Source organism: Mus musculus, chromosome 2 (genome assembly GCF_000001635.26).
Source record: "Mus musculus strain C57BL/6J chromosome 2, GRCm38.p6 C57BL/6J".
NCBI classification, from domain to species: Eukaryota; Metazoa; Chordata; class Mammalia; order Rodentia; family Muridae; genus Mus; species Mus musculus.
The window spans coordinates 79,882,312-79,905,053 of record NC_000068.7 but is presented as its reverse complement, the minus strand read 5'-3'; the positions used below and the strand labels follow the sequence as shown (position 1 = coordinate 79,905,053).

General features: G+C 39.1%; 1 protein-coding gene across 11 annotated transcripts in view; it reads left to right on the top strand.

The window, feature by feature from the left end:
- Pde1a (phosphodiesterase 1A, calmodulin-dependent) overlaps positions 1 to 22,742 on the top strand; it is a 362,070-nt gene that overhangs the window by 291,469 nt on the left and 47,859 nt on the right. For all 11 annotated transcript variants that reach the window (XM_006498919.3, NM_001355140.1, NM_001355141.1 and 8 more), the window contains 4 exons: positions 3,176 to 3,242; positions 6,872 to 6,988; positions 7,849 to 7,989; positions 17,113 to 17,213. In XM_006498919.3, coding sequence (XP_006498982.1) covers positions 3,176 to 3,242; positions 6,872 to 6,988; positions 7,849 to 7,989; positions 17,113 to 17,213 — 426 coding nt within the window. The remainder of the gene's footprint in view (positions 1 to 3,175; positions 3,243 to 6,871; positions 6,989 to 7,848; positions 7,990 to 17,112; positions 17,214 to 22,742) is intronic.

Here is a 22,742-nt window from a genome sequence, read left to right as displayed (position 1 = left end):
TTCCCAATATTATATTGAACAGTGGAAAGGCTACTGTATTTTCAAAATGTAAATGAGAAAGTGTAACAGGAGCACTATTGAAGATGCAGTTTAAAGTTTTGTTAGGACAATTGTGATAAGACTTCTAGGAGCTTATTTCATGGGGATACAACTCAAAAGAGCATCCAATCAGTGATTATTCAAATTACTTTGCAGGCTTCTTACCTGCATCTGATTGGCTTCAATAAATGAATACTAAGGATACTCTAATTAGTGGTAGGATCCTACCTTGTCTGGTGCATAGATTTATTCTAACAGAAGTGCCAAGCAAGGAGACTAGACTAAGGAGAATGTCTACAGTCATGTTTCTTCTGTGTGAGTGTTATTGATTTCCCATGGTATCAAGTTAAAAACATCTAAGCAGCATTTCAGAGAGACTCAGATGAAGCATCATGGTTGGCCTGCTGAAGGGAAGTGGGTTATCTTCCTTTTTTAAGCTATTGCAAACCGTGGCAAGCTGAAAACCAATACAAACTGTGGGTACCACCTAACTGAGTGTGCATCTATCTGAGACAATGCTAGGAATTCAGGATTCATATATTGAACTGATGTGTTTCAATTTATTTATATGAAACATCAAGCAAATCTGATTTCCAAATAGAAATATCAAAACTCACAGAAGATAACTAAATAACAATTTAACTATTATAAGTTAACACACTTAAAGTATTTAGAAATAGAATCTTATTTATCAAAGTCAAATCCCTATTATTAATATTTTTATTTTGAATTATCAAAAGTAATTACCTTTAGTCCTGAAAATATAAGTCTTTTTGCTTCTCCTGCAAAGCCCCCCTCCCGAGATCCAGCACCTCAGAAAGTCCTGGCAATTATTTGCCCAAATGTCCTCTTGTTCAGCACTGAGAAGAAGACTGTTTCATTGCTTCTAAAGCTTGGAATAATGTTTCGTAGTTTTAAAGAAACCTCTTAAAATAATTCATTGTAATTTCACTTGGACATCACCACTTCTTGGATTCCAGGAAATTTCTTAGTCTTTTCCCAAGATGTATGGTAGATCACCTGTTTGATACAGTAAAAGTCAGCTCCACAAATATGTCCTGGAGCAGTCATGATACTTGCCCTTTTTATTTGATGTACTTATGTTTGCTGGTATATAAAATTTACAATTTTATATTTCTGTGCCTAATGATAGGGTTAGGAAGGTAACGTAGTAGGTTAATCGGGGAATTTTTAAAATTACTTTAAGAGGGCAATCCTCCCCCTATCTTTTCATTCCATAGAATAAGTAATACTATGTTCACAGCCTATTTCTCAATATAGGACATTCAGTGGTGTAAGAGCGGTCACTGGGCCCAAGGAACTATGAGTTATGTGACAGTTGGATAATGAATGCAGTTACTAGTGATACTAGCTATCTTCTGCTGGGTATTTATTAGATTGTGTACAGCATTTACATTCTTTACTCTTCACAGAATGCTTAAGATTCTGCTTTTATAAATGAACGATTAAAGATTGTTCCTAATGCCACACAGCTACCAAGTGGCTTAACTTATGATTCAAAGCACAGGTTCTCCATGCTTTTCCATCCTCCCTTCCCTCCTGTGCCAGGAAGTCACACTGCTTTAATACGACTTAAGGCTTACAATGTCTACATTAGCTTTTTAATTATTTCCCTGGTCATTGACCTTTCTTCCACCCCATCCCTCCTTTCTTCATGATAATTATAGATAAAATATGTAGATGAAGACTATTTGTTTCCTCCAAATCCATAACTAAGTGGCTTTATTGACAGTGATTGCTTTTTGGGACCTTTGTTGTGTGATTAGCACTTTCTTTGCTCTGCAGGATTGGAATAATTATACTTATCTCCATGGGGTAGTTAATAAAAACGTCCCAATTGTAAACTGTACTGAGGTCTTCCAATAAAGAAGTTTGTTACTATACTGGTCACAACACCTAAATGTAGCTTATGATTATTTCAAGTAAACATGAAATTGAAATAGGAAAAGTGGGTGGTGATGTGTCTGTGGTGACATGGGGAGGTGCTCTTTCAAGAAAGGGTAGGATGATCAAACACATTTCCAATTGAGCTCCCATGAAGTATTTAAAAGGAAAGCATGATAAATCACTTGGTCTTTACTATAATTTAAAAAACCACTGGCTTTGCATAGCAATGAGTTTTCTGGATTTTTAACACATAGACCACAGATTCAAAAATGTTCATACATTTCCACAATGATTTTTATTTAAAAATGCAGAAAATTCTCTAATTCTTGATTATTTCTCATATTAACATCTCCTATATTTAATCAAATTACAGTGTTTTCCTTATTTTGGGGCGGGGGAGAGGAGTCATGGCAATACTGTCTAAGGAATATAGCTCATTGATACTTGAACCTTATCTTTCCAGAACCTTGGGAAATAGTCACAAATCTTCCATACTCCCAGATAGAAGTCAATTGCCATTAACTGTGTTAGGGTCTTCCTTACTAGACTCTACCTTCTATTTGGTTTAGCTGCCCATCAAATTACGAATCAGATTAGCTTCCCGTCAAAAGACAAAAAAGTTACAAGTATATAAAAGTCCAGCACTGTTTATATTATTACAACAATGGAGAGAACATTTTCTCAGAATAAGCTTCCTTAAATAATATTGGATGACAGTTTGAACAGTCTTGAGCTATTTTTGTCAATCTAACCTTTTGTTATCTCCTTAACCACAAAGAGCTATGTAGACCTCTGATGCTGCTGCCTCCCTCTGATAGTAACAATTCTGAAATAGACAGGCAGGCAGGCAGGCAGACAGATAGGCAGACAGAAACACAACCCTGTGCATGCTATTTAACCTCTATTGTACCACTTTTAGTACACAAATGGACATAAAACAAGAATATTCTGCTGTCACAGATGGGGTGGCCTGTACATGGAGAATACTGTCGCCCTATTAATTGCAGGAAGCTCAGGGAAAGCTGTCCATGTGTGGAAGCTAAGATCACTTCTCAGAGTTGCTATGCCCTCCACCCCTGTCACCCAAAGAAACAATGGTGGTTATTATTGCCACTGTCACAGTGGGGATGCAGGGTGAAGAAACCAAGAGCTGTCCTTTCCTGGTATTTGGGAGATCAGCTGAAAGTGCAGATGAATGTTACACATGCCCTCATTTTGTCTCTTTTAGGATGTACAGGAAGAACTATCACATGGTTGGTTTGACATATCCTGCAGCTGTCATAGTGACACTCAAGGTGAAAGAATTTCAATTATTTTTCTTTGTAAAGTGATCACGTAGATTTACTTTCCTTCCAGTGCCTGGGAGAAAAATGAGAGCAGGTCTTTCCTTCGGCCTACATGTTACAATATGGAAATGACGTTAAGCATCTGTTAAGTGTAAAGCCACCAAGTCTCGAGTCACCATAGAGTCACATGACATCTGACTTGTGCTAAAGTCAATACCAAGCTGTACACATGAGTGTACGAGCTTTGCCTTCAAGCTTTAAGTTACTTGGTTCTCGAATTACACTTTGAAATGTCACTATTCCAAGAATATACATACCTTCTTATGCTTCTATTATGCATTAGAAAGATGTTTTAGCGTGTGTTTAAATAACAAAAAGAAAAAGAAGAAAGTGATTTAAGATCTTAAAGTCTGAGAAATTGAAAAAATTGATACAGTAACTAACAAACTAAAAACAACTTTCCTGTCTTGGTATCTGGCTTCCTGGGACTGCCCTGCCCCATGCCCCAGGTGTGATTGCAGTGTTGTGTGTGCTGGAGTGAGAGTCTGCCTGAGCAAGCTGCTGGCTCAAAACTCCATTTTACACGTGGGACATGCAGCACACAGGTGTATCTTCCTTCTGCAAGAAAGTCTTGTAGGCTTTTCATTCTTTTTTTTTTTTTTTTGTAAGCCAGGTTTTGCACAAATAGATCTGTCCTTAATCCCATATCAGCAGGAGGAACGCAGTACACAGCACCTATGGGGTCCCACAGCCAGGAAGTGCCAAGGCCAGTTTGATCTGACTTTGAAGCTCTTGTATTTCTGTGAACCACACTCATGGACATGCCCCTCTTCTGAAATATGTTGTGATTCAATCCTCTTCAAGCCATGCCTACAAGGGTGATGACACACCCACTTGACATCCCCTCTGCCTGGGTCATTTCTGAGACCGAGTATCCCAGAGACCCCTGCTGAATTCTGTCTCCAGCTCTATAAAGGAGATACTGTGGTCTCTTGAACTTCCACAGTAGGAGACAAGGAGAACTTCCCCACCCATTAAGCCACATGCAAAGAGAACTCCACCTCAAAGGCTTTTCATTCTTAACTCCCTTTTCTGCTTCTCTTCTCTTCTCTTCTCTTCTCTTCTCTTCTCTTCTCTTCTCTTCTCTTCTCTTCTCTTCTCTTCTCTTCTCTCCTCTCCTCTCCTCTCCCCTCCCCTCCCCTCCCCTCCCCTCCCCTCCCCTCCCCTCCCCTCTCTTCTCCCCTCCCCTCCCCTTCCCTCCCCTCCCCTCTCTTCTCCCCTCCCCTCCCCTCTCTTCTCCCCTCCCCTCTCCTCCTCTCCCCTCTCTTCTCCCCTCCCCTCCCCTCCCCTCCCCTCTCTTCTCTTCTCTCCTCTTCTCTTCTCTCCTCTTCTTTTTCCTGTCTCTAATTTGGTTGTGAGGACTCGACTTTGTCCCTAAAACAACCCTATGGTGATTTCCTTTTATTATCCAAGAGATTTTGGCTTACTTTATTTCTTTTCTTTTTTCTTTTCTTTTCTTTTCTTTTTTTTTTTTTTTTGAATGGGGGATTCCAATTTAAATTTTTCAATGTTTATTTTTTTTTGTGTGTTTTCCTTTTGTCCCAAGCATCCTCTCTATATTTTACTCTGCTGATTTAACTATTACTAACTTTAAAAGGCCGTGCATTTTTCATGAGGTGTGTTAATATATCCCTGTCTCCAAAGATAACAATAAAGACAAGCACATAAATTTCACACCTCTTCAACATAACTACTCTGTTTTGGAAGATTTTTGCCGTTCCTATTTCTTTCTTCAACTATGTGCAAGAAAACCATTTTTGTTTGTTTATTTGTAAGTTATTTGCTTAAAAACCAACTAAAACCTTTTAGTATAAGAGCACAGTCATTGTGTAAAATATAGCTGATTAAACTACATTAAGTGCAAGGTCAAGGGCATAAACATCACGGAGAAAGAGCATCTTAGTGAATGAGTTTTCTGAGAATCCTCCAGAAATACCAGTCTGGCAGCATAGGTATTAGACAGCTCCTGTAGGTGACAAGTGTCAATCACAACTGTTTGTAAAGCCCACATGAGGCACGGGGAGTTACAATTCATCTTCCAGCCTCGAATGGAAACTTTGAACATATGAACCAGCTCTTCTTTGGAATTTTATAAATGATTTACTGTTCATTGAACTTTACCAGTGCCTAAACTCCTTCTATCAATAACATTAGATTTTCTTAATTTACAAAGAGACAAAAGTCAGTGCCTAAGCATCACACTGCAGCCAAGTGGGAGGAATTAAACCATTGCATGCAAGTAAACAAAGACTTTATTGGCATTTTATTTTAAGTGGTTAAAAATGGCCGACAAGATGATCCAGTGGTAAAAGGAGTTTGCCACAAGAGTCTGGTGACAAGAGTTCCAGCCCTGGGACCCACCTAAGGACGGAAGGAGAGAACTGACTCCACAAAGTTGTCCTTTAGCCCCCATAGCATGGGAAAGCCTGCATGAGGACAGACACACAAATAACAAAGCATTTAAAGTATCATTGGAAGTTGTCACTATTATATTTCACAGGACAGATTTTTTACAGAGGCCCCATCAGATGTTTCATTTAGTTTCTGCATCTCGTAGTCTATCAAATTCTAATGATAGACTGCAAATTGCACAGCAATGGTCACATAATGGAAAGAGACTCTGAAGGGTGTTGACATACATATATAATTAGTCATCGCTTTAACTGTCCACTTAACTATCCAACACTAAATCGGCCAGTGTGTGTGTGTGTGTGTGTGTGTGTGTGTGTGTGTGTGTGTGTGTGTGTGTTTTCACCAAGCCTTCCTTACTGACAGGCAGGATCTTCTTTAGAACAAAGTAATGTACTCCATTAGATTTTCTTCAGCAAAACCATGTGCTGACAGTGCTGACAGGCAGTCCTCCTTCCTGCTCCCAGTGCCACTGAGACGGGGTGCATCACGGGTGTCATCTGTTTCCCTATAGACCTGCTTACACCCTCCAAAGAACTGCATGAAGTGGCAAGATTACTAGCCCTCTTCTCAATCAAATGAGCCACTTCTAGTTCTCACTGTCTCTTGGAGGTCCATAAGTGAGTCAGCCTGGGTCATGTGAGGGAGGCTAAGGCTCTGATTCCCTCTGGAATTTACATCCCTCCAAACAACAGTTAATATCAGTGCTTTAAGCTAAATTACCGGCCCTTTATGCTGAAATGCCAAGCAAAGAAAGAAGCAGGTGGCTGGATGAGTGGAAACAAAGACCCAGACTATTTTTTTCTTCTAGCCCTCAATTGATGTCACCCGTACACCAGCAATCCTGCCTTAAAATGGAGTCATTCTAGAAAATGATTTATGACAGGAAGTCAGAGGGAGAAAAAGATGAAGGCAGCATTAGACTGTTTATTACAAGTTTATCACATCAGCTTCATCATCCTGAGGCTGGAGGGAAAACCTTGGTGCTGCATGATGCCTGACAGCTAGACTCTCGAAGCTCAGTCACAACAGAATCGCCCAGTACAATGTAGTTCGATGTGTTCAGTTGCGAGTTCCATGTTGCATGTTCAGTGATTAATATGTTAAATCAGTTTCTGTGAAAAGCAGCACAATCTTGATGTCTAAAATCCTCACTCTCTTTTCTACAGGAAGTTGATAAATGGTCTTTTGATGTATTTGCCTTAAATGAAGCAAGCGGGGAGCATAGCCTGAAGTTTATGATTTATGAACTCTTTACCAGATATGATCTTATCAACCGCTTCAAGGTCAGAAACGTCAACAAACAGTCAGACACTCAGAGAATTGGTTATGTGAATAAAAGTGACGATACAGAGCACTGAGCCATTGATGGATGCCTTCAGGTTGACTTAGCAGGTCACAGGTTAGCAGGATGAGCTCACTGTCTGATGAAGCTGCTGCTCACTCGTAGAAGACTAGCAGGATCGAAACTGTGTCTCGAAGAAGTACTGTAGGTTCTAGTGCCCATGTACTACACAAAAGCCCTTTCAATTTTTTAATATCGAGGCATGGTCTTTCTATGTAGCCCAGGGTAACTGTGAATTTGTGATGTAGCACAGGATCATCTCAAACGGTCTTCTTGACTCAGCCACAGGAGTGCTGGGATGTCAGTACCACATCTAATTGATTGGAAGCTTTGAGTAGATTGAAAAGCTGGGTCTTCAAATTGGTTTCATTTAGAATCATGTAAGCAACAGATTTGATTCAGATTTCTGAGCAGTCTGAGGTTCCAGCTTTTGTTTGCTGGGAGATCAGGGCATTGTAGAGGCTAGAAAGTACTGGGAAGCCACAGATTTTCTCCTACAGATGGGAATGCTGCTAATATTTAGGCATTTTATACTTTTAAGAACTAGCCTTTTTTTTTCTTGACTGTGAAATATATAAAATGATGGAACTATATGGTATGAGCCATTTCATTTGGGTTACAGGCCCCCAAATTGAAAGCTAACATATCAATAATGTGATTTTTCAAGACGAATCACATTGAACTTGAAGTTACTGTCCATATTTGACTCATTAATTTGGTTCCATTTTCAAACACTGTGCTCTTTCTTATGTAGCATAACAATTTTGGCCAAAATATGATCATAAATATTGCTTTCCACAGATTCCTGTTTCTTGCCTAATTGCCTTTGCAGAAGCCTTAGAAGTTGGTTACAGCAAGCACAAAAATCCATATCATAATTTGGTCCATGCAGCTGACGTCACTCAAACTGTGCATTATATAATGCTTCATACAGGTATCATGGTAAGAAACCCTTTATAAATGAAGTATCTTAGTATGGAGACAGCACACACCATTCTCCTGAGTTCCTCTTGCCATGAACAAATATGTGTACAATATCATATGTATTTCTAACATACATGTAAAACTCACTGGGATGTTACAAATTTGTTATATATTTTTCAGAAAGTATTCGAATTCTGTGGAAGAAAACATACTTAAAGGTCAATTAAAATATATTTAATGTTAATTTTTTAAAATTTGAACTGTAGTACATTTTTGCTTGTACTTTGTTTCCCTTTTATTGAAAATGGATTTTTTTCTTACATATAATAATTATGGTTTCCCCACCTTCTACTCCTCTCAGTTTCACCCATCTAATTATCTCTCAAGTAGACACACCCCATTTCTGTCTCTCATTAGAAAACAAGCAGGCTTCTAAGGGTAATAATATAATGTGATATAATATAATATAATATAATATAATATAATATAATATAATATAATATCCCATTGGAATAAGGCAAAATAATATATACAGTACAAACAAATAGAAAGAAAAGAACCCTAGAAAAGGCACAAACATAGACACAAGACCCTTTCATTTGTACATTCATGAATTCCATAAAAACACTATACCATACACAAAGAGGGGGAGGGAGAGAGAGAGAGAGAGACAAAGAGAGACAGAGAGACAGATACAGAGACAAAGACACAGAGACAGAGAGAGACAGAGAGACTGACATAAAGAGAGAGAAATTTGTATATGTATATAAAGCCCTGACATGGCATTATGAGACAAGGAGCCTCCAATGTGCTGTTGGAGTACATTTTTCTTTTTTGTTGTCCGGGCATGCAGCATACTCTCTTGAAGAGTAGTGTGTTTCTACATTCTTTTCCATGTAAATTCTTTATTCTTACAAAAAAAAAACCCAAAAATTAAAATAAGTAAAATAATTGACATAGAGAAAAAGCCTTGTGTCTTCAGAATATGTTAAGGATAAATACTCACTCTCTAGCTCACCTAACTTCAGGATTGTTTGTCTGTGCTTACAATACTACAAATCACAGACATGTCCTTACAGAAGATTGGGGGGAATTATGCAGATAAACACAGAGACAGAGCATTCCTTTCTGATTTTTGCACCACAGTGAATGAATGAATGAATGAATGAATGAACAAGATATTCAACCTGCAGATATTAATTAGGGTAACAGTAAGGGAAGATTGTGGGAGGCCTGGGAATCTCTGTGGTGCCTTCCAGCTCAGGATACAACTAGACAGAGAAAAGAAATACCTACTGTGTTGGGCACTGAGGAGGATGGGCCACCCTCCAGTCCTGCACCTTCTCATTTTTTTATGTGTCAGTGTTTACTAAAATAATGTCATTAATGTCTGTAAATGGCATCTACTCAAACTAGATTCTTGGGTTACAATTCTTCTCAGAGTTGGAAGCTGACATCTCAGTAATGTGCTGTTTCAGAACCATCCCATTCCAATGCCTACATGGAACTCATGAACTTCCCTCAAGCTCTTCACTCTGAATAATAAGGGTTAAGGTCCCAAGAAAATTCTCTGAGACCTTAGCATAGAGTCCCAAAGAGCTGGTCAACCTATAGCAGGCGCATGATTCTCTAAGATGAACAAAGGCAGAAAAATATCATCACAGTTGCATTTTCTCATTCTGAAATTAATTCTGTTGGCTACTACATATAATATCCATGTGTGAGGGTTTATCCCACGGTTCCTTACACATTGACCAAAGACATTTTTAGTTCTTGCTTTCCTTTGTCACCTAAGCTTTGCAGATCCTTCCGTGCCTTGGGGTTCCGTCCCTCTTCTGCCCTGTGTTCATGTTATCTGTTCTGCAAGAAATTCATCCAAAGCATAGTATATCAAGACAGTGATTTGTTTTTCTCTCTCAAAGGCCTGTGGCTAAGAGTCCCAGCAGGAAGACTTACATTTGAGGTGTCTCGTGTGGTTGCAGCCAGCTAGCTGCACTAGCTGGAGACAGTGGAGGACATCCCTGGCTTGTGATCTAGAATGGCTCACACTTGTGGCTCTTTGTTGATATGGGTGGTGGTGGGAATCTCAGATGCATACTTAAGGAATAGTTTAAAATTTCACTATGTTGTAGAAATGCCCTCCATATGACAAAGCACTTTAAAAAGTGTCCTAAGTGTTTTCAGGACTCTTGGTTTCTCTTGAATGCGTGCCCCTGTGCAGTGTCTCAGTTCCCCAAACCTTCTGGGTCAAGGAGTCTCCATTGTCACAGTTCTTTCTGGAAGGCCCTGCTTTCTCTTGCTTTAGTGTGCGTGATATATGAGAATGGTTAGGGAGCTCCTAGCCGTTCTAAGTGTTGTCTGTGGGAAACACTGCCTTAGGGTTCTCCACTTGCCTGTAGATTTCTAGTGCCTCTGTCCTGATTCTGACGATCAGATGAATTTGTTGTGGTTTTTTAAGTTAACTAGAAAAGAAAAAAAGTGCTATTTATTTAAATAACACTCTACAGTGGAGAGTGAACTGATTGGCTTGCTGCGAAGGAGGGTGAAGAAGCCACACCCGCTTTGCTTTCACTCAATAGCTGCTCAATTGTGAAGACAATTGAAAAAGAAAAAAGGGCTGTCCCAGGCAGAGTGTTTTCATCTTACAATATGATTCAGTGCAAACACATTTTGTAGTTTTCTTTTGTTTACTGCAAGGACTTGGGGGCCAAATAAAGACCTTCTCTTTTATCCCTTTTACTCTGAAGTTCAAAGGTTACATGGAAAAGATATGAGGTGTCACATTAATGGACAAGCAGAGAATTTCAAATCCACCATGTGACTTCTTTTTTCTTTCTTTCTTTCTTCTCTCTCTCTCTCTCTCCCTCTCTCTCTCCCTCCCTCCCTCTCTCTCTCGCTCGCTCGCTCTCTTTCTCTCTCTCTTCCTTCATCCATCCACTCACTTTACATCCCAATATCACTCCCCACCTGTTCCTTCTAGTGCCCCCTCTCACACAGTTCCTTCTCACATTCCCCCACTTGCCTTCTCCTCTGAGAAGGGGGAAACTCCTTCTGGGTATCACATCATGGCACATCAAGTAGGACTGTAGGACTAGGTATATCCTCTCCCACTGACAGAAGACAAGGAAGCCCAGTTAGGAGAATGGGGTCCATAGGCAGGCAACAGATTCAGCGACAGCTCCCACTCTACTTGTTGGGGGACCTGCATGAACACCTAGCTGCATGTCTGCTACATATGTGGGGGGGATCTAGGACAACGCCGTGCTTACTCTTTGGTTGGTGGTTCAGTCTATGGGAGTCCGCAAGGGTCCAGGTTATTTGACTCTGTTGGTCTTCCTGTGGAGTCCCTATCCTTCCCTCGACTCTTCCACAAGACTCCCCAAGACCCATTTAATGTTTGGCTGTGGGTTTCTGTTTCTCTTTCCTTCGGCTGCTGGGTGGAGCCTCTCAGAGGACAATTATGCTTCTGCCTGCAAGCATAACTATCATTGATGACACTACACTGTCATTAATAGTGTCAGAGCTTGGTTCTTGTCCATGGGATTGATCTCAATTTGGGCCAGCCATTGTGTTGGTCATTCACTCCTTCTCTGCTCCATCTTTATCCCTGCACATCTTGTAGGCAGGACACATTTTGGCTCGAAGAATTGGTGGGTGGGTTGCTATCCTTATTTCTCCACTGGGAGTCCTGCCTGGGTACAGCAAGTGGCCATTTTAGGCTCGATGTCCCCCCACTGCCAGGAAGGAGTCTAAGCTAGACTCACCCCCATGGACTTCCTGGGACTTCCCCACCTCCAGTTTGGGTCTCTGGCACATCCTAGAGATTCCTCACCCTGCCAGATTACTCTCCTCTTTCCTCTGCCCTCTCTACTCCTGATCTCCTTGCCCACTCCCCATCCTAACCTCCCACCCACCATGTGCTTTTAACCTCAGACTTTCAAATATTTGTTGAGAGCATCAAATGCCCTTTTCTGTTCTCTTGAAGCCTGAGAACTCTGAACCCACATCCCTGCCTCCTGGCACAATACCAAGTAAATGAAGCCATTAGTGTAGGTCAGAGGCACTGCTGAGAAAACCACAAATGTGATTGTAACTTCCTTTCTGTTAACAAAATTGGCATGGCACCTGGCTTCCGATTTTAATCATTCTTCAGCAAAATGTCAGTGGGGTCAGTCACCTGTTAGTGTGACCATGACAAAATTAGTCTCCTGGCAAACCTAATTTAATGTAGACTAAGATCCAGAAACTGCACTTAAAGCAACAGGGAGAGTGAATTTTACAATGCAATACAATTTTTGCAGGTGAAATGAATTCATGAATGTGTTGAGTATTTTGTCAAAATGAGATCACACTACAAATGTGACAGTTTTGGAAATGTAGTTTTAACAAGCTTTCTTCCACGGTGGTAGGTGAACACTAATTTTCGTACAAATGAACATGTAGGTCTTTGGAACAAAAATGCATTACAGAGATACCAGCTAAACCTGTTCCAGTCTTTGTCACCCTTCAGATTTGGTTTGGAAAAGACTGGATCACTCCTTTAAGCGTTGAGTTGATTCCCTGCTATTTTGAGCTGGCCTCTTATCAGAGTGACATTTCTAGAGCACTCCAGTTCCAGGCCAAGGCTGTCAGGTGACTAATGCATCTGTCACCTGCAAGGTGTTCTGAGGAGCATCGTCTGAAAGGGATTGTGATGGAGCTTCCTGTGTGTTAATGTCAGAGGTGAAGCCCTCAGTCCTGACAGTCAATCAGCAGTGGAGAGAGGTAGGGACTTGATGTTGGCAAGGCCGCTTGCCTCCCTCTCTCTCCTTTTGTCACCTGATTAACTTGTAACCCATGCCACAGTGACAGTGGTGTGCAGAAAATACATTTACTAAAGAGCCATTGCTCTGTGGAGTGATGTCAAACTACCTCCAACTATCTCTTTGAATACAAGGTCACTCTAAGGCCCTACCCAGAGCACTTTGTACTCAGTGGCTGGTGACCTTCATTCTCTCTAAGGAACTGGGTAGAAGAAAGAGAGGCAACTTGCAATCTTTCCTTTGGAATTTGCAACCCACTGCCTGGCCGGATGCCAACTCCCACACTTTGGGATGACTCTATTTTTCTCTGATCAATCTGCAGAAGATGTGGCAGGATGCCCATGGTCTGTGGTAATGGCCTCCTTGGGAATACTGTTTGAAAGAGCGTGGGTTTAGGAGGCTGCCACCAGCTTTGAAAACATTATCTGCCACTTCTAATGGGCTAGCTCTCCATTTTGGCCTCTATTAACTCCTCACTAAAACAGAGTTAATCATACTGACCAATTTATGGGCTGGTAATGAAGAGCCATTAAGTCTCACTATAAAGCACTTTGTGCAGCATCTGAAAGAAAATAAGTGTTAATACAAGCCACATTATTATTAGCTTTCACAATGCAATACCTTTCTATGTAAAATTATAACAAACTACTACAGGTTTTTACCTGAAAAAGATGATGAAGAAAATGTGTCAACCCCAGCACTTTAGGCTCAAGTAGTTATTAATTATGTCCCTTTAAAGTGCTCTGAAGGAAAAAAGAATACCTTTAAGAACCAAGTCAATATGATTTTCTGACCTAAAATTCTCCCTAGACTAAACATATACTTTATCACACATATGCACATACATACACGGCAATGTAAACGTGAATATAGTCTTAGAGTTCTATTAACTTCTGCCCATTCATATATCCAGGCACGTCAGTCAGCTAGTTTGCTTTGAATGATTAGAGCACAAACAACGGTCTCGAACCATGAGACTTACTGCTATCTACAGAAGGAAAAGAAAACACACCCCTTTTGTCTGAATCCTGGCTCTTGTCCCTGTGTGACCTCTGCCACATTGATCCAGTTCCACGGGACCCAGCTTTGCTATCAGCCAACATAAAGATACAAATATTTATTTACTGAGTGGAAAATAGGACCAGGATAAGAATAATGGAATCTCAACCGCCCATCTAACAACATCTCTGGCCCGTCCTGTCTATGGCTGCTGTGTAAGCTTTAGGAGCAGTCAGTATTTTCTTCTTGTGTAGCAGGAGGACTGCCCACTTGAGACTACGTCTGCCCGAGCCCTCCGCTAGGCCACATACTGTCTACGGTTTAGAGGAGGTGCAGGATCTGCATTGCTCGTGGCTCATCATTTTAACCTTGGATTTCTGCCCATCAAGGACCAGCAGATCCTCAGTGTTGGACTCGGTTTTGTTCCAGATAGGAACCATGATATAATCTGACCTTGTATGTCCTAGCTTGTCCCCAGGAATTCTTTTAAAAGTCTACAAGCTTAAACTTTTTTTTTTTTTTTTAGCTCTAAGGACATTCACCACCAGTAACCTGTGAATCAGCTGTGAAAGAGCTAGCAGTTATTCCAAAATTCTACTTTAACTAATACAAATATAGTTTTCACTTGAATGTAAATATTTATGTATTCCCAAATTTTCTCATCTAAAGGAAATCAATAAAGCCGCAACCCATTAACAACTAAGTGGGGTTTGTGGAGGAGAAACTTCTTTTTATGGGAGGCAGAGATTAACTAAAAAAAAAAAAAAGAAAAAGAAAAGAAAAGACATTTAAAATTAATTTTGACAGCTAGAAAGATAATAACTTCAAATAATTATGATATAATGTGTGATTAAATCCCATCTCTAAATTTACTTTGCAGCTTTATATTTGTACTGAAAGTTGCTTTCTTTTTAAAAAGAGCTAAATTTATAACTATAATCAATAAGAGATGTTTGAAGATGACAGGTGATTTCTGTTCCCTTGGAATCATGTTTCTTTAATAAACAATGGATCCCTGGGGTACCAACTTTTTAAATCTCCTTTCTCCTCATTTCATGATGGACTCGTGGGAACTCTAGAGGGTCCATCCCAGGTCAGTCTGTAACACAGGCTAGTACTGAGGTCATCTTTTTCTTCTAATGACTCAGATGGATGTGTACATGCACCAAGCAGCTAAGTCCCATTAGCTCTGAATATCACTCTCTACACACAGGGCTTGCATAAGTCAGGTGCCATCGGTTAGGACATACTAGCTCTCATCATCTCCATTCAATGCTTTGCAGCATAAAGTAATGACTGTAGGAAAATGCTGTTTGCTCTGTGTTTAGATATTGGACAAGGCTTTGATAGGAACAGCACACAAATTTACTTTAAACTTTTGAAAGCTCACAGAGAAATACTCTTTATTTCCATTTTAACAGGAACTATAGCTCAGAAGGTAAACAGCTCACTTCCCTAGGGATGAAAAAGGACTCACACACTGGACTAACTGGTCATCCACTCTTTTCCACTGTTCCGCACTACATCTCTTTTATGAAAACTGATGAGATTAAACTCTACAAACAATAACTCCTGCTAGGTGCCAAAGTCTGCCCTTAGTTCAGTGGGAGAAGCACATCTCAGTGACCTCTAAGAGGCAGGACCCATCAGCTCGTCCTTCCCCACTCACCGGTCTTCAGTGACTCCTGACTGCCTTTTGTGCAAATCCAAATCCATTAATTTTAATGAAAGAAGAGCATGACTTGGTTTCATACTCTTCATCCTCCTTTTAACTTCATTTAATCTGGCTCTCAAACATAATAGGGCTATTGCCAACTCTGTTTCAATATAGACCACATCAATCATATTCATCATATCAATATGATATATGGTATCATTCTCCATTTGCTCTTTCTATGTAAAGAACTTTTACTTTCAGCCATCTTTTCCCCAAAATCCATTGCCAACATCAAATCTGTCTACCAGTACCAGATTGTACATGTATCCTGTGACCTCTTACAAACTATAAATAAAGGTCATTTGGTATTCTTCTTGTGGTATGTGTGTGTGTGTGTGTGTGTATGTGCACATGTGCACATATGTATTTATGCATACATACATACATACGTATGTATGTATATGAGTATATATGTGTGTGCATGTACATGTGTGGGCATGTGTGCATATATGGGCTTGTGTGTGCATGTATGTATACATATGTACGTATGAGTACATATGTATGTATGTATATGAGTATATATGTATGTAGGGGCATGTATGTACATGTATATGTATGTATATATGTATATATGTATAATTGTATGTGCATGTGCATGTATGGGTGTGTGTGCATGTCTGTGTTTTAGGTCTTTATGTGTTTCAAATATATGAAAAATGTCCAAGAGAAAATTTCATCTCACGTTAGAACTTTTTTTCCTAACAAAAGTCCTGTTTTCTTGGACTGTCCAAAAAATTATTTGTGGATGGTGGTAAATTTTGTATCTTAGCTCTTCTCTGTGAAAACACTTGGCCCATATGATTAGTAACCATGTGAAACATGCCTAGGCAACAGGGCATGAGTATTTAATTTTATTATGTTTTATTTATTTATTTTTAATTGTCATATGTGTTATTGTGTGTTAATTGAAGTGAGTAATGAACAATTCATTGAAATATTCCATAAACTATAGGAGTAGAAAAATGGCATTATACCGATGGTAAAAGAAAGGCCAGTGAATATGAAATAGATGGGTCTGAATTTACATTAAATTATTCATTCCTTTGTCATCGTTAAGTTTCACTGAATTGGAATATGCATGCTATACATACAAAATTTGGCAAATTCTTGGAAACAATTCCATATCTGAAAATCTCAAAGCAAATTTCAGTTTCTCTCTTGAGAAAAATAAGTACTTTCAATTTTAAGTGGAAATTTGTTCTTATGGCATCTTCTGTATGATCTTCTACAATTATCTATTATATATATTTTAATGGAGGTGAACTTCATGTTAAAAGACCACGATATTTTCATTTACATCATGCAAAACTAAGCTAGTAAGACTGTAATCTCAAAATCCAGTTAGAGTTAACCTTTCAAAAGATGAAAAATGACTCCTTTTCCAAGTAGCATGAACAATCATATTTTGAATTTTAAATTTTGAACTTACAAAGCATGACACAATCATTGGTTTCATAAAGCATCCATTATTCACAATTAATGGAGTGAGAAGGGGAATTCATATGAAAGAAATGGGGCATTATTTTACACAACTGTGCATTCTGAACACACTAACGATGTCCCCATAAAGAGAAATGATGATGAAGATGTTGAGTGTGACAATGTGTTTGCTTCCTTTGCTAGCACTGGCTCACTGAACTGGAAATTTTAGCCATGGTCTTTGCAGCTGCCATTCATGATTATGAGCACACAGGAACAACAAACAACTTCCATATTCAGACGAGGTAAGTGCAATGAAGTCTTAGCATTAACAAGTGAAAACTTAAAACTGTTTTTCTTAAAAGGACCAGGCAAGGAACATAACTATAGTCAAAGTACACAATAAACGTCAACAAAATGAGTGTCCTTCTGAAACCCATTGCCTTGAACAATGGATATATGCCAACTAAAATGATTTTTTACATATTTTGTATTCTTAAGAGAAGTTGTTTAGAACATGTAGATTTTATTAAGAATGGGTTTAACGAATTTTTTTTAGCAATCCTGCTTAAGCTTTAACAACTTAAATCCATCTACTGTTCTTTTTCAAAACCTTACATTTTGCTTGACATAGTAACAACTTAAAGAACATAGACGTCTGTAGGATAAATTTTCTCTGCCAAAGCTTAGCCTAAGTAGTCACGTAAGTTAGATATCTATTCACCGGGGAACATAATATAATAAATTGTCTAAGGCACTGTTTTGAGTCACAATATATGTCATAAAAGGTACACAATTTTATTTCTTAGGAAATCAAGAGATTGAAGAAATCTCATTCCAGGACACTAGGAAGTATTTAATATAATTGAAAAATAAGATGCTTTAATGAAGGCTAAAGTGGCAGTTACTCAAACCAAAGTACTAGAGTAGACATGGATTATAGTAGCCTCTAGGGTTCCTGTAACAAAACACCACCAAGTGGATGGCTTAAACAACACGCAATTCCTTTCTGGCATCTGACAATACTGGCAGTCTGGAGTCTAAGACTAAGGTGACAGAGGAGTGTTCTCTTCTAGGCCCTTCTCCCTGGCTTGCAAACAGCAACCTCCTTGTGTCCCCAAGCTGGTCTTTTCTTTCTGCATAAACCCCCTGGTGCTCCTTCCTCTTCAAATGACGACACAATGCATACAGGATTTGGTTCTACCACTTACATTACCTCATTTAATCTCAATTATACCCTTAATGGATATATATCTCCAAATACAGTCGCACTGAGGATTAGAGATTCAGCATATGAATCTGGTCTGTCTGTAAAAGGAAGGTACCCTAAGTTCTTTTTAGTTAAATGGAGATACCAGTTAGAGGTAGAATTTAGTCTCGAGTAAATCAGGATGCAACTCACTTTCTGTATATAAAATGCTCATATTTTGTGATTGATTAGCCAAGATTGCTTAAGAAGGAAGTAGGTATAAACAAAGTTATTTAAAAGGCAATTTGATGTGAATATTATGGTCATTAAGCAGAAACAACGTTAATAACTTCCCCACTCAGGCCTATGACCTCTGCAGCCATGGGCTTTTAACCAGGTTTACACTACCAAACATGAACTCCCTCTTGTGGTAGTGGGCTACGAATCTAATCAGCAAGTAGTTTATCATCCCTCTAACAGATGTGGCATTACTACTAGTGGGCACTTCCTGCCTGTCTGATTGGTAGTATGCATATAAGATCTACAGCAGAGTAAATCTATTGGTGAGAGTTCTCCTTCAGGAACCCACAGAGCAGCCTCTGGCACTCTTGAGGGATAGCCTTCTAGTGAGGAAGCTTCCAGACAGTTCCACCCTAATTTCTCTAAGTCTGAGACTCAGAGGATGCGATGCCTTCACAAAGAAGCTCTTACCATCTAGTTCTGGCGGGAAACTAACAGCAATGATAATTTGCCTGCATTGTTTTGAGGGTTTGGAGACTCCATGACTATACCTCATAGGAAGATATTCTCTGATTGGATTTTCATTTAACAACTTACAACTTATGGAAGCAGCTTTATCTATCTACCCACAGGAGTACTGCCATCAAATTCTGTTTTATTTTTAATTAGTAAATCAAGTATCAGCCTTTTCATCCATTGCTTTGGCTGGCCCGTCTTCTCTCACTCTTCCCAAGCTCCCTGCCCCCATTCTCACTTAAACCTATCCATTCCGCAATATTTCCCTTTTCACAGTGTTAAAGATGTGTTAAATATTTTTGTTTATTCACTGGTTTTGTTTTTATAAACTATTTCTTAGAGCAATTGTAGATTTATAGGAAACTAATCATGGGGCACAAAGTTTCTGTAAGGTCAACCCAGCTACTCTACAGTTTTGCCCAACGATCAGAACCAATGTGCACAACTTGAATTGGTATAAAGCACTATTTGCAGTTAATATTGATATGTTAATTAAGTCCTTGCTTTTCTTTAGGGCTCAGATTCTGTTTGTAATTTCTATGGGTTTTGATAAATGTCTAAGGAACCTCTCTGTAGTTTGCATGATTTAAGTATCTCCTTTGCTTATTTCTCTCTTCCTTTCATCACTGGGAACTGTGTTCTTCTAAAGATTGGGTTAGTTTTGACTTTTCCAAAGTGCCATGTTGAACTTAGACAATATGTATCCTGGACTGATTTTTTTCCCCCACTCAGCAACATATGTGAAAGGTTCCTCTATGTTTTCTCATGTCTTGGTACCTCATTTTTATTCTTGATATCTAAATAATATTACATAGTATGGTCCCACCACAATTGTTACAGTCACCAATCAGAAGACCATTAGTCAGCTAAATTTGTCACTTATGAGTGGAGCTGCTATTAAATAAATGTGCTAGTTTTACGTGGTTGATTCCTTAGGTTTTTAATAGAAATATTTCAACAACTAGTATTTCAGATATTAGTTTTTGCATTGGTGTTGGGAGGAAAGCCACAGTCTATTACAATATTTATTACACTATTAGGTATTTTAAAACTTAATGGTGACCTAAGATGACTGAAATTCAACTTCTAGGTCATCCTGTTTACATACCACAATATATATATATATTTAAAAACCTAAAATAACTAGGATGAAGTGGCCTATGAAAGTACACAGTCAGTGTACTGCAGTGCTGAGACTGTGGAGTTAAGAAGAGGGTCAGACTCAGTCCAGTGACTACAGATCCCTGCTCCCACAAGAGACACACAAAGGGTGGGTCCAAACTGCTAAAGCTGCAAACGGGATGGTCAGTTGATCAACAGAAAAAGCTCACACTCAGTGAAAATGTGAAGTTGCTCTGTCTAACCCACTCCTCCAGAGTGATAGAGAAATACAGGGAAAGAAGAACTTTGCGATCTGGTTATAAAGCGGGAGTGTTCTTAGCTTATTTTGTAGAGTAAAAAGAACTCCTTTCCTTTTACTGTGTTATGACTCTAAGGAAACACTGTTTATATCAAGATTGTTTATTAAAACCTTTTTGCACCCACAGAATCTATAACAGGGGTTTATATGACAGATGGGTCATTACTGAGCTGGGCTTTGTACAGGCCAATAGTCCCAGGGTTTAGAGACGGAAGTAAGTGACCCATAACCAGTGAGCAATTCTTGCCCTTTCTGAACAGTGTAGACCAAAGTGGTTTTCTCCAGTGCTGTATCAGGAAATCACAAGGTGCCTGCTCTTTCACCAATCACCTACAGTAGGGTGAACAGACCTCACTTCCTTAAGTGTTAGTCTTCGGGGAAGTAAGAAAAGGCATAGGAATTAGGTAAGGGAAAGAAAGATGCCACATGGAGAAGAGAGAAATAAAGAGTGAAGGTGGCAAGAAAAATTGGTATTGTCCTCATTTCTAGTAAGAAATAATAAAAATGACTGTGGTCTTATATTTTACTGAATTTCATATAAATTGTCTCCCAAGATCCATCTTCTTTAATGGATTCACTCTACAGGAGCTTGAAAATTCTATTAAAGGAAACTATTTCAATAACAAAAACATACAACAACAAAACACTTTAAATTCATGGTGCTACCTTCACGTTGCCAAAGGAAATAAGGTCAACATCGCCATGACATTAATTCTATTTTATGGTTTTATAGGGCTTTTGTAAAATAGAGATGAATTTACCATATAAACAAAATAAGCAAGGCTGCATTTGAATTCCCTCAAGATATTATAATGCATGAAATCCTTGAAAGTGTAAATAAATGGAATTAATTTTCCCTTTGTGAACAGCAAATGACAAGCTACACGTTACCATGGATACTACATGTTGCTTAGAGTCTTGTTCTTTTCTTAGCAGTAAAAGACCATCAAACATTGAGAGCATGCTGTATTCTCATCAAGCGTGTTGGATTTATAAGACAAAGCCGTACATATTTTGCTATGCTAAATCTGATTCAAAAACACAGCTTTGCTTGTTTTTTAGAAAGGGAGTGATCCTCATTGCTGCAGAGTGTAATAACCCTGAAAATCCCACTATAGATAGGTCTGCGTTTACATGATACAAATGAGACTGTTGGAAAAATCATAGTTTTTCCTATGACCTTGGCCTTGGCAAACTTCTAGAAATACATGTTATTCAGTTAATATTGATTTGATTATTCCTCAAATATGAATTGCATATGACCTTCCTTTGTGTTGAGCTATAAATTTTAGCTAAGCCAGTTGTTGGGTTGTGAGATTGTTAGAAGATATGTGAGGTTACTTAGACCTGCACACAGTTTCATTTTTATGACAGTGCAGGATGCATAATAGCGAGAGATTATTCGAGCGAATGATAGGCCAATTTGCTTATGCTGTGTTAACAAAACGAAAGGCTTGCTTTATCTGGTAGACTATTAGATAATGTTCTTGAATATACTGCTTGCAGGAGATAGATGTCAGATTTCTTTGATGTCTTCTTTTTAAAATCTTATGTCTATATAAGGCAGGCAATATGGTTTTATAGCACAGATAGCAAATGGTTACTAGAGTGAAGCGAATTAGTACAGCTTTCCATATTTTTATATTGCTTCAGGGACAACATTGGTTCCTTCTTTGTTTTTACTCACCTGCTCACCAGGAAACATTCAGCAGTAGGTGAGTGCTAGGTTGTAACTAGAATTTTATCCATCAAAAAGTCAGAGGCGGTCTACTTTGTGCGACACAATTTCCTACCACAGTCACTTAGTCAGAGTTTCATATGGCTGTGATAAAACACTATGACCAAAAACAACTTGGGAAAGAAAGGGTTTATTTTAGCTTGCAAAGCTCAGGTTACTCTTTCACTGACAGAGGTCAGTCTAGGAGCTTAAGGCAGGAACATGGAGGCAAGAACTAAAGCAGAGGCCCTGGAGGTTTGCTGCTTACTGGCTTGCTCAGGATGCAACTCACACCATCATCCCAGAGAAGGCACGGCCTACAAAGGGAAGGGCCCTCCCACACCAATCATTTATCAAGAAAATGGCCCACAGGTTTGCCCACGGGCCAATGTTATGAAGGTATTGAGAGTCCTTTCCAATTATTCTACTTTATATCAAATTCACTTAAAACCAACCAACACACATAGCAAATGTATCTAGCAAGGAGGAGGAATGCCAGAGGGATTAGGTTCTAGGGACCATATTGTAGTGAAATTGCTATAGGCTTTAATTGCTGTAGGCTGCTGCTTCTTTTCACTGTGCTAACCTGTGTGTCTGGCTCACCACCTGAAGACACTGCACATAGGGGTTCTGCTTCCATTCTGTGCCTAACACTCTACGAGGAGACAATAAAGAAGCCAACACTCCACTTTACAGGACTAAGTGCTTGCCGCTGATCCATACTTAATGCCAGAGTATCAAGTCTATCCAGA